General features: G+C 37.7%; 1 protein-coding gene across 3 annotated transcripts in view; it reads left to right on the top strand.

Moving 5' to 3' along the window:
- The first annotated feature begins 779 nt into the window (after positions 1-779).
- SREK1 (splicing regulatory glutamic acid and lysine rich protein 1) overlaps positions 780-17,329 on the top strand; it is a 31,561-nt gene continuing 15,011 nt past the window's right edge. The window contains exons 1-6 of one of the 3 annotated variants that reach the window (XM_079330680.1): positions 780-1,183; positions 5,449-5,582; positions 13,232-13,347; positions 14,577-14,741; positions 15,203-15,381; positions 15,962-16,092. In XM_079330680.1, coding sequence (XP_079186806.1) covers positions 1,023-1,183; positions 5,449-5,582; positions 13,232-13,347; positions 14,577-14,741; positions 15,203-15,381; positions 15,962-16,092 — 886 coding nt within the window. In that variant the 5' untranslated portion in view covers positions 780-1,022. Of the gene's footprint in view, positions 1,184-5,445; positions 5,583-10,038; positions 10,816-10,846; positions 12,949-13,231; positions 13,348-14,576; positions 14,742-15,202; positions 15,382-15,961; positions 16,093-17,329 lie in introns of those variants that run through there. The other 2 variants (XM_079330682.1, XM_079330681.1) reach the window with 2 other exon arrangements.

Here is a 17,329-nt window from a genome sequence, read left to right as displayed (position 1 = left end):
TGTACTTTTGGAATATGGATTTCATTTAGAAAGATATGAGTGCACTGATAATAATTTTGAAAGAAGTCCTACCTGGAACATATGCATAAGCGTATTTATATAAAACGCATCTCTGACAATTGCTTGAAATTACATTTTGTAATGTATTGAGCACCAATAAAAGAAGCACTGCCCAGACTTATCTATGGCGATTCTGTAACAACTGACCTACTTGCTCAGGGAGCTGTCACAAATTTGCAGTGTTTTTCAGCCCAGATAGCTTAAAAAATACTTCAGTCTCTTCTCATTTCATGCTCGGGGAATGGAAAGTGTTACAAACTGCCTGAAACCTTAAGCCTTTCAGAGCCAGGATGCACAGCTCCGTAGCACCAGAAAAGGCTCTTTGACCCTCGGCAGTGCCGGCCCACACGTGAAATGCTCAGCCTCCTTTCCTCCAGCCAATGCAGCTCTTCAGGAGAACTTGAACTACAACTGCAGGCAAGACAATTTCATTGGGATAGAGTCGCAGTCAATTTTAACAGAACAATTTACACACGGTTCTCTTACAAGCCTTTCCTGCTTAGAAATACGGTGTGTCCAGAGGTTTATCCCGTCCCTTACTACCGCGGCCACCGCGATTGAAGCGCGATTAAACGGGAAATCCCCCTCGAGCGCCCAGGGCCGACGGGGCCGCCCGGGCAGCCCCTGGCCGCGCGCGCTAGCGGGGCGGCCACGCGCGCGCAAAGGCGAGCGGCAGGGGCGGCGCCTCCGCGCCCGCGCCTCTTCCTGGGCGGGCCCTACGCGCGGCGGCCCAGCCGGCTCCATATGAGGTGGCTCCTGGGGAAGCGGCTCCTGGGCAAACCAGCGATCTCCACACCGCAGGCCCCGCCGGCAGGGGCCGCCCGTCCCTCCGACAACTCTTTGGGAGCAGTCGAGTGCTAGAGCGCCCGCCCGCGGGGCAGCTCCGGCCGGTGGCGCGCGCGCCTCTCGGTGGGCGGGCCCGCGCCCCCGGGTGCGCGCCGTAAGGGTGGGCAGGCGCCGCCATGATGAACAGCGGCGGGATCGGGGTCCCGTTGGGGTTCCCCCTGGGCCCCACGTCCGTCATCCAGGTCACCAACCTCTCCTCGGCCGTCACCAGCGAGCAGATGCGGACGCTTTTCGGCTTCCTGGGAGATATCGAGGAGCTGCGTCTCTATCCCCCAGAGTAAGTGGGACCCGTGCCGCCTTTCGCAGCGACGGACGCTAGAGATGAGGGAGAGGCGCGGAGGGGCCGGGGGTGGCGGGAAGGGCAGGAGGGCAGGCGCGCCATTTTGAGTGCGGGCGTCACGTGGTCCCTGCCCTTTGTATAGCCGGAGCGGCGGGGAAGGAGCTGCGCCCGCACTTAAGATGGCGGCGCCGGCCGTTTTCCCCCTTTCCTAAAAACCCGCTTTCTGTGGCCTGTCTCTCTCCTCGCCCATGCTGACTGCAGGCGAGCTAGACCGGGGAGTTCCAGGCCCGCCGTCGTTCGACTGCCTTTATTGTTTTTCCTTTTTTTTTCCTCCTGTTGGAAAGGCTCCGAGATGGGGCCGTTCGACCAGATGCCAAAGTAGCTGAGGTTTTTCAGAGGAAAAGAACCTGCCCTGCCTTGTGCTCGTAGTTGCCCCCAATGAAACTTGTACAGTAAATTAATCAGGGGCGTCACATCTGTTCCCAAATTATAGCGGTTCTTGTGGTGTCAGCTCAGGAGGGAGATGCAGGGGCTCGCAAAATAACAGCGTTGCCTCTCCCGGGAAGGCGATGATCAGCAGAAGGGGGAGGAAATGAAAATATTTTTTTTTTCTCTCAAGGCAGCAGTTTTACTGGGAAGAGAATAACAAGTGTGCGTTGTCAAACCTTGTATTTTCTCAGAAAAATCGGAATAGTGGAAAAGAGAGGGGGTTATTAGCACCTCAGTACATGAACTTTGATACAAAAATGCTCAGGCTAACAAAACTTCGATTTGCAAAAGGAAATACCCAAGAAGTTGGTGTTTATCAGTTTTTGTGTCACATCTGACTATGCTTGAATACGAGCCATTCAGAAAAAAAATAAATATTTAATATGTAAAATATGCTTAAAGTAAGATATGCTTTACTGAGAGCTATATGGTGGATTTTTTTACGGTTTTCTCGGGCTTTGTCCTGGACTTGTTCCATGGTTGAATCTTTATATTTTGGGTTTTCTCGTAACTGAATATATTTTTTTGTTGCAGCTGTTGTTCTTGTCTTTCAGTAGGTTATATAACAAGGGAAATGGAGACTTTCTTGATATTCATGCACAAATAATGGTTGTGCCAATGTGTACAATTTTGCCAGGGTGCATATACACAGAAAATACTAAAATCCAGTGCCACAGTGAAGAATAATTTGGAAATGTCAAGGTTACAATGCTGATGAATTCAGTTTTCAGAGATAGGATGAAGGATTGTGATTACCTGTTTTACTCTTGGTTTTATTTGCTGTTATTTGTGCATATATGTTTAGAAGTATGGTTTTTCTTGCCTCATACTTACAGACATTTGGACTGACTTCCAAATTACTACTTTGGGAGAAAACCAAGTATTTACTCTAATGCTCTTCCTTAGAAACAAAAGTAAGAAGTGCCTCCAGTTGACTCTCTGAAAATGTATTTAAATAGCGCTGTGATAAATTCATAAAATAGTATTTCATTGACGAGTGGATGGGAAGCAAAGGTGTCCCAAACAAAACGTAGATCACTATCCGTTTGACCCTGGTTTGTAGGATGTGGCAGGTCTTTTGCTTTGGGCGTGTACTCCAGTGTGCTAGCCATTGACACAGCCTAGCCCTGTTCTCCAGTTTAGCAGGAGAACAGTGACAACTCTGATTGGATTCTTAGTCCCAGATATGTACAGAAAGTTGCATACATTTGTCACCCAGTTGAAGTCTGCCTTTCAGAGTAGCCTTCAAAATTACATGTGTAGCATTGAGCCTTCAGGTGTGGCCTTAAGAGGATTTTGAACAGTTAAATGGTGAAAAACTTACTGAGTGACAATTGGTTTTCTGCAGAAGGAGTTGTTAGAATGCAGGGATTCATAAACTGTCTCCACTAGATGTGGAAAGACCTGCTGTGTAATACTGCTTGCTTCTGAATAGTCTGGAGAGGTCCTGGAAGCTAGAGCACTGTTTGAGGATAAAACTTTTGGTTTAACCAGAAGTTGGATGATGGGCTGTTTTGTCATAACCCTTCCCTAGTCAAGGACAAGACTGGATTCCCCTCTGTGTTCTGCCAGCAGGAAGCTCCACTCTGGTTGCAACCCAGTAGGAGCTGTGAGGTGGAGACACATGCCATACCAGACCTTGGCAGTGGGGTTTGGAGCCTGGAAGTGTCATGAACCAGAGTATTTGGGCAAAGCCTAGTTTAACATGGAGGGTTGCCACCCTAATCTTTCTCTCTCCTATACCTTACCCATTCTGACACAGGTGGATGGGCCACCATCACTTAACAAGAACAGGGATATCTCATCTGAGAAAAGGGCTTGTCATCTGCATGGTCAAATAAAGTAGACGCTGTTTTATCCTTCAGTGACAGCAGTATAGGTGAGGCTTTTGAGACAAAACACACACAGCCTTATTTAATCTGATCTGCAGCATTATGCCATTCTATTTAAATAAGTTATTAATTCCTGTCATGTCCTCCACGCCTTGTACACCCCACCTCCGGGCCCCACTTGAGAAAATTAGACAGTAAGAAATACTTTGTAGCCTTTTTTTTTTTTTTTTTTTTTTTTTTTTTAACTACTGTAGATTTCTGAATAGATTCTTTTTAGGAAATGCTTTGGTTGATTTTTATCCTCTTAGGAAATTAATATTTCTGTCTTCCTACAAAGGGAAACAAAAATGTTAGAAATGTCTAGATACTATTTAGATACTTATCTCCTTGTTAATCTTCTTTATCTAAAGAGACTAACTGAATTTTAGTAACTTCCAATCAGAGATGTATGAGTTGCTTTTGCTCATCAAGGCTTTGTAACCTAGGAAAAAGATCATGAGTCTCTCTCAATTCAGCCTCAATAAAGGCTAGCAAAAAAATGCCAACAAATGGCATTAGAATAGGACTTTATTGGTTTAGGAAACCCTTCTTAAGAAGGCTGATGGGAAGATTTTGGAGGCTCCTGTGGACACTGCTGAAGGCCTAGGCACATTTTAGCTAGGCCTTTTTCCTCAAGTTCTAAGTATTTTTCTTAGACCATGAAACTTTCTCAGCCTCAGCTAGGATTTTTCCCAAGCTAGAGACTCCTTCTTTACTGTAAACACAAGAGAAAGAATCATAACAGAGATAAACACCTGCAAGATCCCTGAGAAAGCCAGGGAGAAGAGGTGTCTCTTTCTCTGACCAATGATCCGTTTGTATTTTGTTTTACACAAACTGCCTTATTTAAGGCAATGGCTTCTTTCAATAAATTGCTCTTTTTTGCACTTTCCTGCACCAAGCAAGAGAGTGTCTTGTTGCTGGTTTTTTGTCGCTCCATAATCCTTCTCACGCCAACAGGCCCCCTTCATAAAAGGAGACGACTCAATAACTGTTAAACCTTCTAGAATTTTAGATCTCTTAAATCTTGGTGGTTTCCCTCAATGCAACTTTAATGTGTTTTTAGTAGAGATGGTCACTTTATAGAGAATTTCTCCTTCCTAACCTTTGGAAAACACTAGGTGTCAAGATAGCTTTGTAGAGTCCCATTTGCACCAGTGTTCAGACATGTAATTTTTTTTACATACTCTTCATGTAACTATTGTGTTCTAAATCAGAAAATGTAGCAGAGTAAATGCTAGAAAAACACACTTAACCATACAGACTCCATAGATGTTAAAATTTGATTATTGAGGGAGTCTGAAACAACTGCCTGATGCAGGATTATATTTTTGAGTTGGCAAGGAAAACAAAAAAGGAAAAAAACCCATGACATATTACAGGCCTTCAGGCTGTGTGGACCATAGAACCTTCAGTGGTGGCTTTAGCCATTTGGGTTATAACACTGAGGGATGCATTTAAAAAAAAACCAAACAAACACCATACAATGACAACAAAAAACTCCAGAACACCCTCAGCCCCCTTCCCTTAGAGTCCTCTCCCCCACCAAACCAAACCACTTGTAATTGTAATAATGAAGTAAATATGCTCTTTAAAATAGTAATCTGAAATGTGTTATACAGTGTTATGTAGCCAAATAGGAGAAGAAAATTAGTCTTGTTAGTTAGTGATTTTGGTTTATGTAAATTTTCATTAAAAAGCTGCTCCATGCTTAAAAAAAAAAAAAATTAAATTAAAAAAAAAATCACTCATATAGCAAGTTGGCAAGTTTATACCTTTCTATACTTTAGGCTTCCTTTTCTAGGAAAAACACTTATTTCTTTTTTTCCCCCTGAGGAGTAATAGTTAAAAATGCATGCATGCAATTATGACTAATTGTTGTTTTTTCATTTTATCTTGCAGCAACGCACCTCTTGCTTTTTCCTCCAAAGTATGTTATATTAAGTTTCGTGAAGCATCGAGTGTTGGTGTGGCCCAGCATCTAACTAACACGGTTTTTATTGACAGAGCTTTGATAGTTGTGCCCTGTGCAGAAGGTTGGTATTTCAGACATTCTTCTTTAATATTGGTCTTTGTTGTGTCTGTTAATTGTTTTAAGCTTTCTATGTAAGGTGATACTCTGTTGTTATTTTGTTTTGTTTTATTACATTTAAAAAAAAAAAGGCCGTGAAACAAAATTTAAAATTGAATGAAGGAAAACTCAGTTGTACATGTTTAATTGAAATTCAGCATTAGGAAATGGTAGTTGGTGTAAGTTATGATAACCATGGAAACCTGAGATATTACATATTTTAATGGGGTAAAATGGTTTTGTGTTGGCAAGTGTATTCGCACACAGAGTTCTCACTGAAGTCAATGGAGCTGTGAAGAGATCAAGCAATTTCCTGACACATGGCACTGCAATTTGAATTTCAGTGTTATCACATTTGCTGTAGAAAATTTTTTGCTGATTGTGATTTTTTTAAAGATACTGATTATTTCTTCACTTTTTAGAGTAAATCCCAGTTTTGTCTTGCAGACGTGATGTATTTATTTGGCCATTTTAGTCATCTAATCAAAGATACTTAGCATTCAAAATTCCGTTTGAATAGAAATGTTAATTTGCTAATTTAATTTTTGAGAAACAGTTTTACTTTTTGTTACCGTTGAAAATGTTACTTCATGTGCCATAAAAAACTTTTCTTATGTATACTGATACTCGTTTTTTGTTTTGGATATTTGTTTAAATATGCAGTGATCTGTCCATTATGCTCCCATCATAAAATGTACTCATAACTGTTAATGAGATAAAATATTTGATGAATACTAAATTGAGAGGTGTTCCTTTAACTTACTCTGAGGCCATGCTTTTACAGATGTGTTGAGTATAAGACAGTTTGTGTTAGTACAGGCATCCCAAACTTACATGAAGCAGGGTCCTGTGGCAAGCATATCAATGGAGTTTGGCAGAGCCCCATTGACTTCATTGGGATCACTGTGGAATTTACCCTCTGATTGGTGCTGGATCTGTTGCCTCTTTAGAATGGAATCATTCCAGCTGATGGAGTGAACTTCACTTTACTTTCAACATGGTTGCTGTTTTGTCATGAACAACAATATGTAGAGTGATTGAACTGTAAACTGCAGCAGATCAAGAAAACCTCTTATTAACACCTCTGACTGCAAGAATCAGGTTTTGGTTCAAAAAAATACTGTTGACTTCTTGCAGTTTGTTAAAAATGGTCTCAGAATACATTTTTTTGACGTGTTTACTACATCATTATCAGGAATGTGTGAGATGACTGCTGCTGTAATATTCATCTGGGACATTCTTAACAAACTGACAAGTCTCCAAAATTTCACAAACTTCAAAGTTACTTTTACTAAAGGTCATATTGACCTACAGTGTACTGCCTATTCTTGTAGCTTTCTTAGGCAGGTCATACAGTACATACATTTGTCTTTGTAAAGCCAAGGTTTTAGTTTCTTTTGTGTCTTGTTTTGGGAGCTCTTTGTTTTCATATTTTTAACTTGTTTTTAAAGCACAAAGAGAATATTGCTGCATACAAAGAGAATATTGCTGTTTGCAGTGGAAACTGTGTAGCTGCTAAGGAGACCAGAGTCTCCAATTGAAGAATTGCCCCTAAATAAATAGACTAAAGATTATTCAGAATCTTAGTTTTGTATTTCATCAATAAGATCTTAACACTAGTTCAGTACTGCCAGAGAGGGAAGATGGCTACCTAATGAGTGAACAACAGTTCCTGGTTTTCATTGTGATGAGATCACTGCCTGACATGATATGGCAACAGGCAGGTAAAGCTAAATTTTCCTGTGTCTTTTGTGGTAGACAGTGAATGAAAAGAGAATAAATCAAAATTCTGACAAGTCTTGTTCCAACTCTTTTCATAATTGTCTAAACAGGCATTTCTGAGAACTCTGTTCAGAACCATTCTGAACACCAGAGAAATGTGTGCATTATTAGGTGAACAAATTATTGGGTTTCTCGGTCACTTTTTTTAATGTCAGAGTGCTGTTCCTTGTAACTTTATATCAGAATCAGTAATTTACAAAAAAAAAGATGTGAATTTATACAAATTTAACTTTCTCATTAATTTATTGTGTGGAATAAGTATGAGTTTGGAGACCATGGCACAAGGGTTTTTCACATGATGCACTGTTATTGGAGTCAGTGGAGTGGATCAGGTTTTAAAAGTAGTGATGGCTTTTTATCCTTCCAGGAGGTAAAATTATACCATTGGCCAATATTGCCAGTAATAAAACATTTAATGTGTGAAGTTCAAAATAGAGGAGAAGTAAAATGGAAATCTGAAAATCTGGTTCAAAAAATAGAATAAAATCTGAAATTTGGAGTGTATTTAAACATTGGTAAATCAAGAAGGAAATCAATACAGAATGAAATCAATGTAAAGTATGTGACATTTGATGAACAATTTAACAAAAATGTAATTGTAAATGAAGTAAGATTATTAAGATGTGAACATATGACTTCTTGTGTGTGTGTATTGGTAGGTTTTTCTTTAAATGTACTTTGAAAATGCAAAGGTTGAAAGCTAAACAAAGCTGCCACCCTAATCTTTCTAAATTTTATGTCCACATTATCTGGTAGATGGATTTTGACTATTAATTTGGTTTTGTATGTTTTCTCTGTGTGATATTTGTGCATTATTAGATGACTAGACTGGCCAAGGCAGACCTGTTACACTTGCCTGAGTTAGGCATTGTTTGCCATGCCACTAAACCTGCCGCCAAGTGAAACCTTCATGGGGGAAATGAGATCGAAGTCTGGCCTGCTGAAGATGGACGCCCTGTCTCTGTTTTTATTTTATTTTGCTTTCTTTCCTTTGTTTCTTTTATTTTTTGTTTTATTTTGTCCCTTTTTTGTTTTGTTCTGTTAAATCTCTTTCCCTTGTACTTGTGAACTGGTACTTCAGTTCTGTAAAATGATGTTTGTAAAGGGTTCACAGTGTTTGATTTTGAAGTTGACCTGAAGCTGCTTATGAATGGTGGATGGTATACAGAGAATTTAGAATATGACTGGGTTTTAATGTTCTGAATTAAGGATAAATTTGATTTGGAATCCGTCAAGTATCTAAATTCAGATTAGTACAGATGAGTGCATTGTGTTAGAAGACAGGAATAGTGAAAAATGTATCAGTTTTGAGGTACAGTCTTCCATATGTGTGCTTTGTGAGTTTATCTTGGAAAAGGACAGTTAAAACTTATTTCTGGAGAAAGCAGTTTCAGAAAGTAAAGTCATAATATTTCTCTGCTATTTTTCTTCAGCAGAGTGTTTTATGTTGTACCAGCTGTTTCAAAGAAGGTTTAATATTTATGTCTAACATGATGAGTTTAAAATAATTACTTCTGAAATTGAAGATTTATGAATATTGAATGTTATAAAATGTTTGTTTACTTGTAATGAAACCTTGCTCCAGTGAGGTCAGTGGTAGAAAGATTTCATCCTTTTTTTTCCCCCCACAACTTTCAGAAAAAACTATTTACCACTCATAAGTACAAATGCAGCCTGAAGTTTTGGTTGGAGTGTGTTATGTGAGACACAATTGTCTTTTAACACTGTTACTTGTGGGAAGATTGAATGAGTTCTCTTTGTGTGTGTGTGTGTGTGTGTTGCACTTTGACATGCTCTAGTGGTGATTATTTCAGGAAGGGGTTTAAATAATCCTCTAAGGTCAGATAAAAAAAAGTGTTTTTTCAGTCATCCCAGAGTCTCAGAAGCCCTAACAGTTCATGCTGGAGTGATTGAGATGGTTCCCATTCCTAAAGGATGTTCTTACTTCTTGTGAAACAGAAGTCTGAAAGAGAAATGTTGGTGGGCAAAGTGGTGTGTCTAGTCCTCAGGCATTGCTCTTCCCAGCCAGCTGCACTGGGATCTCTTGGTTTCACTCCTGTCACCACTCTCCATACTGTGGTTGGAAAGAGCTGTGATTTATGATCTTTGTTGGATTTGGCTGTGACATTTGTAATTGCCAGTAGTTGTAATCTCTTTATGCCCTTCTGCTAAATCCACTGAGATTCATGAGTTGGATCTCATAGAAATTATTTTATTTCTAAGTGTACATGTTTCATTGATGTAAAATAGCAGGAAAATAATGACCTTTTTTAATGTTTAAAGTAGATTGTGACCTCTTCAGCATTATTAAAACAAGCAAACTCATTGCAGAAGCCCTTTAGGATGTGAGGGCTAACTCTTCAGGCTCACTACAAAGAGTTGGAAATTGATTTCTTTTGAGCTCTTGAGGAATAAAAATACTTTGATTAGTACTTTTTTGATGCAGATGATTCTGGTTAGCCTTCAGCAAAATGGGTTCTGGTATGGACTGGATTGTCTATGGCTCTTTAGACTAGTAGTACAAAAAAGTAGCAATCACAGCTGTGCCTTTAGGCAACACTAGAACTATGTACATTTGCTTCCAGATTTTTTTGCAAAGGGAATAATCAATAAATTAATAAATGATCATAGAATCTGTAATTTTACTAAGCAGAAGAGCTTCTAAGAAATCTGTCTAAGGATGTGGTGTAGATACAGCATATTTATTTTGACTGCTTCACTCATTAGAAAATAAATATCTTCACCTCATTCTTACTCAGATTTTAAATACTGTGTTCTAAAAATGAAAGTATTATTCTTAAACTAAATAGTCCTAAATTACTGCATCATAACCCACATATTTTGATGTATTTAGTGGGCTTATATTGACAAATACAATTGCAGAGGTAAAACCTCAAAATTAGACCTTTTAACTTATGAGGTTATTTGGACTCACGTACTAAATTTTTTTTCAAAACTTTTTAAAGAATATGATGGTAGATATTTAAGATACTCCAGATTTTTTTTCCCCCCTCTACAGCAGTGTTCTGTAGAATTTTTAATAACTTGGCCTCGTCTTAAAAACTGGAAAAGTTATTCTGAAGAAATAGGGTCTTCGAATATTCAGGCAAATTTTCAGGGTGCTATCTGTAGAAATGGACCCTTTCTTATTTTTGAAAACAAAATAAATGAGTTATTCTTTGTAGTATGGAACTGACCAATTTGATTTTTTAATTGAAAATAGAACTTCACATTGTTGAAAGATCAAAGTATTCTGGAAATATTGCTGCAAACTTTATAATTTATGTATGCATGCTGTTCATTCTTGTGAACTGCTGTAGTGGTAAATATACCTGAAATGTTCAGTGAATTTCTTGAACAATGTTTCAGCAAAATAATGATTTCAGTTATTTCAGTGCTATGATCCATATACTTAAGTTTAGGTTTCTACTGAAGCCAGTACTGAAGTTCTGAAGTTCTACTGAAGTTCTTTATGAACTTGAGTCACTGTCTGTCTTAGTGGTGTGTCCTAACTGAGCTCCTGTTTAGAAGGGCTAAATGCCTAAGCATTTTGTAAGTTTACCTGGTTAAGTGTGTATTGTATTGGCTGTATGTAAGTGCATGTTTAAATTAGGCATATACTTATGTACAGGACTGACCAAGGATCTCAGCTAGCATGCAGGCACACCACTATCAAGAGACGTTTCTGCCATTGGATTTAATTGTGCAGTGTCTCTTGGTCCATAGAAACCTGCATGAGTAGCTGTTGGGTTGCAAGATGCTCACTGTTCAGGATAAGTTCTGGTTCATTAGTCATTTGAAAAGATGTTAATACTTTGATTTTCAGAAGAACTGGTACATAATTCTATGCCTAATTTGCGTGTACCTCTGCTGGAGCTGTATAATCAAAAGCCTGTTAGTAGGCCTGCATATTAGGCAGGGTGCACAAAGTACCTGATACTTTTCAGCAGACAGGCAAATCAGGTGCACCTCTCATTGCATGCCTGACTTCAAAATGAGATCTGTTAAGAGTGCTGAACATTGTGGTGGTGGCTTAGATTCATGCATGTTTTTTAAAAAAGCCCAGGAAGTCATTATTGCACAATTAACTCCGAGGTGCTAATAATTTTCCTGTTTTTCTCCCTTAGATAGTAGAATCAAATGGTTTCTTACATGTTAAGGAGCAAATTTTAACATGAATAAAATAAATGTAAATAGGAAGCATGAAGAAAAAAGGGTACTGTTATTTTATCTGTTCTGTTCCACCCATGCTACATGTAAATTAAGTTTCATTTAGATTTGTTTTGTCATTCAGTCATACCCAGTTGTAACCAGACTTTCCCACAGATTTGTAGAGCAGGTTTGCAGCACTTGTTTCTTTTCATTTTTTAAAGTAGTATGTTTTCTGTGGTGTCAGTTGGAAGTAATATTGCTAAACTTGCATGGTGTTTTAAACCTACCTCAAATTTTTCTTTTTGATAAGCATATATTCATCTTTGAGTTTTGGATTTAGATGTTTTGTAGTTAAAATGTGCAGTTTGAATCAAGCAGGAAACCACTGGCGCAGCTCTTAATTTATTATTCAGTTATTAAAGCAATGTTTAAATAAGAACATTTACTTTGTTAAGATACATGGGGTAATACCAAAGGGCTCAGTTGATTAGCACCTATACAGTTATGCTAGTGAATTTGAACCGATCATGGATACCTAGTGTAGTTAGGACCTCTTTCACTAGTTTTTTAGTTTAGTGTTTAATGTTTGTGCAAATTTTAGTCCCTTTACATTTCAAATTTAAAATGTACATTTAATTGTAGTCATTAATTGTTTAACTATTAATCTTTTGATTTTTGGAGATTTTTTTTGGGTGTTCATATAATAGTCTAATCATGGCTAACATTCAATGAAACCTGCATTTAATTTAGATTAGTTATTACTTAAACTTTTACCATGACAGGAGGACTGTAATCAGGTTAAAATAAGAGAAAGTACCTATGTTGGGAAAATAGAGCTTGCTTAGCCTGATTAGTTATGATTTTCTCCAATCTCAGTAAATTTAGAGTTAGCTTACCAGTTTCAGATAAACTGAGGTCACTAGAATGCGAGAGTGTACAAGTCTAAGTTTTTTCTACTCTTCTTCCTCCACCTTCAACTTCACTTGTAGTATGTATTCTGTGCAGTCACAGTAGTTCAGTAGTTTATTATTTTTATATTTTATTTATTTTTGCATTCTAAGTAGGTAGCACAAGAGGAATAAAGAAAAGGAGAAATTTCAGTCAGCACTTACTTTGGGGTTTTTTTCCTTTTCTTTTTTTTTTTTTTTTCTTTTTTTTCCTTTTTTTTTTTTTGGTTTTCTTTCTTTTACTGGTTTGGTTATTTGCCATTTCTGGGGATTAAACTTTAAAAAATGTTCTTCTTTTCTGTATCTGATGTTCTGTGTGCTATTAGTGATGCAGCCAACACGAACGGTTGTCATGTGTAAAACAACTTTCGATCACCGCGAAAACACCGCCCTGGGAAAGCGTCCATGCTTGATATCGTTTGGTTCATGAACATTAAGTTTCCAGTACAGGTGACCCATAGCTCAAAGTGTTAAATAATTATATACATTATTCAGTTTTTAAAATAATAATCCATTAATGAGATTGCTAGTCTTTGAAGTTTTGCTCACTTTTGTTTTTCCTAATAGAGCAGGGTAAAAGGAAAAACTTAAGTTATTTGTTTCTTTGTAAGGATGTGGTAGATAGATTCATTGTTATTTATTACATTTTTAAATGCAAGGGTAATTGTAAAATCGTAGAGTAACATCTGACTAGTGTTCCAACTCTGTGTAATGCTTACATTTGCTTCTTCAGGTAAAATCCCAGATGAAGCCAAAGCCCTCTCTCTGTTGGCGCCTGCTCCTACTATGACAAGTCTGATGCCTGGTGCAGGGTTACTTCCTATACCTACACCAACACCCTTGACTACAGTAAGTAGAGTTCAAGGTCTGTACAATTTCCAGTTTCCTCTGTTCTCTGTAGTACAGGGAGCAAGGACTGTCTGGTCCACGGATGTTGCAGTGAGGCTTTAACTTTGGTCACTCTCCTGAGGATTGATCAGGAAATGTCCATGTGCTTCTTTTGCAGGAATTTTCTTTCAGATTGCTATTTTCCAAAACAGTGGGTAAATACTAGTTTTGATTCTTGTTCTTTTTTAATTGCCCTCCTACCTTGTAGGGCCATTAATTTGGTCCGGTGGTAGTTATCCACTGAGAAAAAATTTAGTAAAACCTAAGTTACATGGCACCAATTTTTCAAAAAATTAAAAGCTGCAGTAGAGTCTTAATATCTCTGTGGCAAGATTTTTGACTTAAACTGTAACAATGCATTCACTGTGAAAAGTAGAGAAGCTTGATTCTGCTCTTTCTCTTCTATTCCTTTCCTGTAAGCCTTTCTTGACATCAACAAGTTGCTGTGGTTTTTTGAAGGAAAATTTAAGGTTAAAATAGAGTGGTTTTTTCCTTTGTTACATAAAAAGGTACCAATGGCTTGTTCGAAACTCCCCACACTTCTTAGAAAATTTGTTTCTTGAAAAGGCTTTGAGTTGAAAAAATTCAAACCAGGAAGTCAGTGGACCAATTTCGTAGTGATTTTTAAGTGACTTCTTTAAACATTTTGCTGGAGAGTTTTCCAGTTCCAAATGTGAGAGCTGTATTTCTCTCATTCTCTAAGTATGAGTGGAAGAACTTGGATTGAATATTCTTGGCATTTGTCCAGAAGACACTGTGTGTGTCCCTTTGATGCTGAGCGCTGGAAATGCCCTTCTTTCCTCTCTGGGCAAGATCTCAGCCATTCCTCATCTAGTCCTAATGCTTGTTTCATAAAAATAGGAATACTAGCAGTGTCGGAAAGAATCTTAGTCAATTTAATTGACTCTAAGCATCAGAGCCTGTATATTTTGTGATTAATATGTATCCTTGTCCAGATCTCTTTGATAAGATACTAGCTAAAAACCCACAGAGTACCTTAATTATGGAAGCTTTTTTTTGGGTAGATTTTTCTTCTCTATAAAAACCTGCTGTGCTGTGACCTTAAAGTATTTCTTATATTCATTAGATCTGTTTTTGCAGAAATGCATCCAGGCAAACAAGTATTTAGAAGTGGAATATCTTTCACCAGTGTTTGGCTACAAAGTGTATGCTGTGCTTGTGTTTTCCAGCTCGGTGTTTCACTTGGTACCTTGGGGGCTATACCAGCAGCAGCGTTGGATCCTAACATTACAGCACTGGGAGAAATACCACAGCCACCAATTATGGGAAATGTGGATCCATCCAAAATTGATGAAATCAGGAGAACAGTCTATGTGGGAAACTTGAATTCCCAGGTAGTTTTTTTTTTTGTTTGTTTGTTTCTATGTTATGGAAATATAGTAGCAAGAAGTGTGAAAATCTAGTCTTAGGTGTTAAAAGAGATTCCCTTTGTTAATGACAACATGAATTTAAACAAAACCCCCTAAATGGTTCTGTTAAAAGTGCAAAATCCCATGTAAATTTCTTTTGGTTTTTTTGGGGAGGTTTTTTTGGGTTTTTTTTTTTTTTACACCTAGGCAAAGGACTAAGGGCTTGTGGCTGGACTATTTAAAATTGTAGAATATTCTTTAGATTAATGAAGGAGAAAATACATGTCTTAAAGTTTTGAAATGTAATTTTCCCAAATTCATGCCGTATTTGTAAAAATGCTGAGATATCATTCCAAAAAGTCTGTAGCTCTTAAACTACCCAATATATTAGGTAAGTGCTTTTCATTGTATAGTTTATTTTAACTGAGCTCTTCAACTCTTTCTAGACTACAACAGCAGATCAGCTGCTTGAATTCTTTAAGCAAGTTGGAGAAGTCAAATTTGTGCGAATGGCAGGTGATGAGACACAACCAACACGATTTGCTTTTGTGGAATTTGCAGACCAAAATTCTGTACCTCGAGCCCTTGCCTTTAACGGAGTTATGTTTGGAGACCGGCCACTGAAGTAAGAAATTAATTAACCATATGACTGTTGAATGAGGAATTTCTTTGTATCGCTGAACACACATTTAAAACTTACGTGTAGCAAAATGCTGTGACATATTTTTTCAGTATGTGGACCAGTTGTTAATGAAGGAAGAATTTTTATCAACTCCAGTTTCAGTTTGGCATAAGTTTCTCTCAATAGAATACGTACATTTGTATTAATCTTGTAGCATAAGCTATAATAGTGAAAAAATCTTTGAGGTCCATAGTACTAATTAAATTTTCAGTATTACGTGTATGTAGTTACTAGGTGTTAATGTGGAGATTTGATCTGAAATAGAGAAGTAACTTCCTAGACTTCTGCTGAAAATACTGTAACCCAAGAACACTGTTGCCTTTCTTTAAAAGTGGTAAGATTTCAAGATAATAAAAGATACTTTGTATACTTGCAACAGATGAGTGTTACAAATCTGTAGCTTGGCTGACCTTCTGAGTTTATAATGGTAAATGAAGTTGGGATGTTTTCCTTTCTTACCTGTTTTTTGTTTGCCCTGTTAAAATGTTTAAGAACGAAGGATTTTTATTTTTCTTTAATTTAGGATAAATCACTCCAATAATGCAATAGTGAAGCCTCCTGAAATGACACCACAAGCTGCTGCTAAGGAGCTTGAAGAAGTGATGAAGAGAGTAAGGGAAGCCCAGTCTTTTATATCTGCTGCTATTGAGCCAGGTAGGTATATTGTGAACATTATGGAATGTACTGAAAGCACATTCTGTGTTTACTTTAGTAAAAGTTTCTAAGAGCATTTTTAGACACAAGAGAAGGGTATCCAGAGGTGTCCAGTACATGCTGGGGGAAAAAAGCAAAATAATAAAAAATCTGTTCATGAATCTAAGCTGTGGAATGAAGTACTTTATTTCATAATGTCTTGTTTTTAGATATATGTTCACTGAATGTTCTCAAACATGCAAATTTAATGCTAAATCAGTACTAAATGATGGCACCTTTTAAGTTAGGAGCACTTGAAAACATTTAAGAGAATGTTTTCTACTTTTGGTTGTTGTTTAACACCCTTTAATGCCATAGTATCACAATCAGAGTGAGCTAGCATGGTTCTGAAAGCAGTAATATTATGCTTTCCTTACCTGCAGCAGGTTAATTTGGTTTCTTTTTCATGGTGACTCAAGGCTATATGAATCCTCAAAGCAAATGGGTTCAGAGAATGAATCTGGGATAAATATTAACATTGTAAAGGACTGCTTTTCATCCAGATTGTTTCCCTGTTCCCTGTTAACACCGAAATGCCAACTCAAGGAGGAAGGTGATGATGTGTTGAGAGGTTAGACAGACATTCCAGTGATGATTTATGCTGGCTTAAACTGATTGCAAAACCCCAGTATAAAAAACCATCACAACTTAGTAAGCATCCTTCTTCTTTTCATCAGCAACTTCTGCCATTCTTCTTACTAAGTGACCTAGATGTTGTATTGTGTTAGATAGTGTGGACTCTTTATGGTTTTTTTGGGGGGGGGATTATTTTTTGTTGCATTTTTTGGTTAGTAGTAAAATAACTCTAGCACTTTATCACTGTTAAGGAACAGAATAATGATTAGACTCTGAACCGTGGTGAGCTCACTGTTGAGTTTTCTATTGACTTTTTGGCCTTTGGTCAGACTTTCTAGCCTGTTCTGTATTCTTTCCTCCTACAAAATAAGAAGGAATAGAACTTCAGTATTTGTACAGTGTTTGAAATATCTAAAAATACAGACAATGATACGTATTTATATTTTATGCTTTTTTTCAAAATTTTGCCTTCTAAATTTACGCTAAATTTGTTCTTCTCAAGTTGTTAAAAAAAAGGTAATTCTATTAAATAATAGACCAAAAGGAGGACATGTTATTATCTTGTGCATTGTGGCAGCAACATAAAGCCCATTCGTAGTAGAGCTAGCTGTTTATAATTATC

Source organism: Erithacus rubecula (genome assembly GCF_903797595.1).
Source record: "Erithacus rubecula genome assembly, chromosome: Z".
NCBI classification, from domain to species: domain Eukaryota; kingdom Metazoa; phylum Chordata; class Aves; order Passeriformes; family Muscicapidae; genus Erithacus; species Erithacus rubecula.
This window is presented reverse-complemented; position numbering and strand designations above follow the sequence as displayed.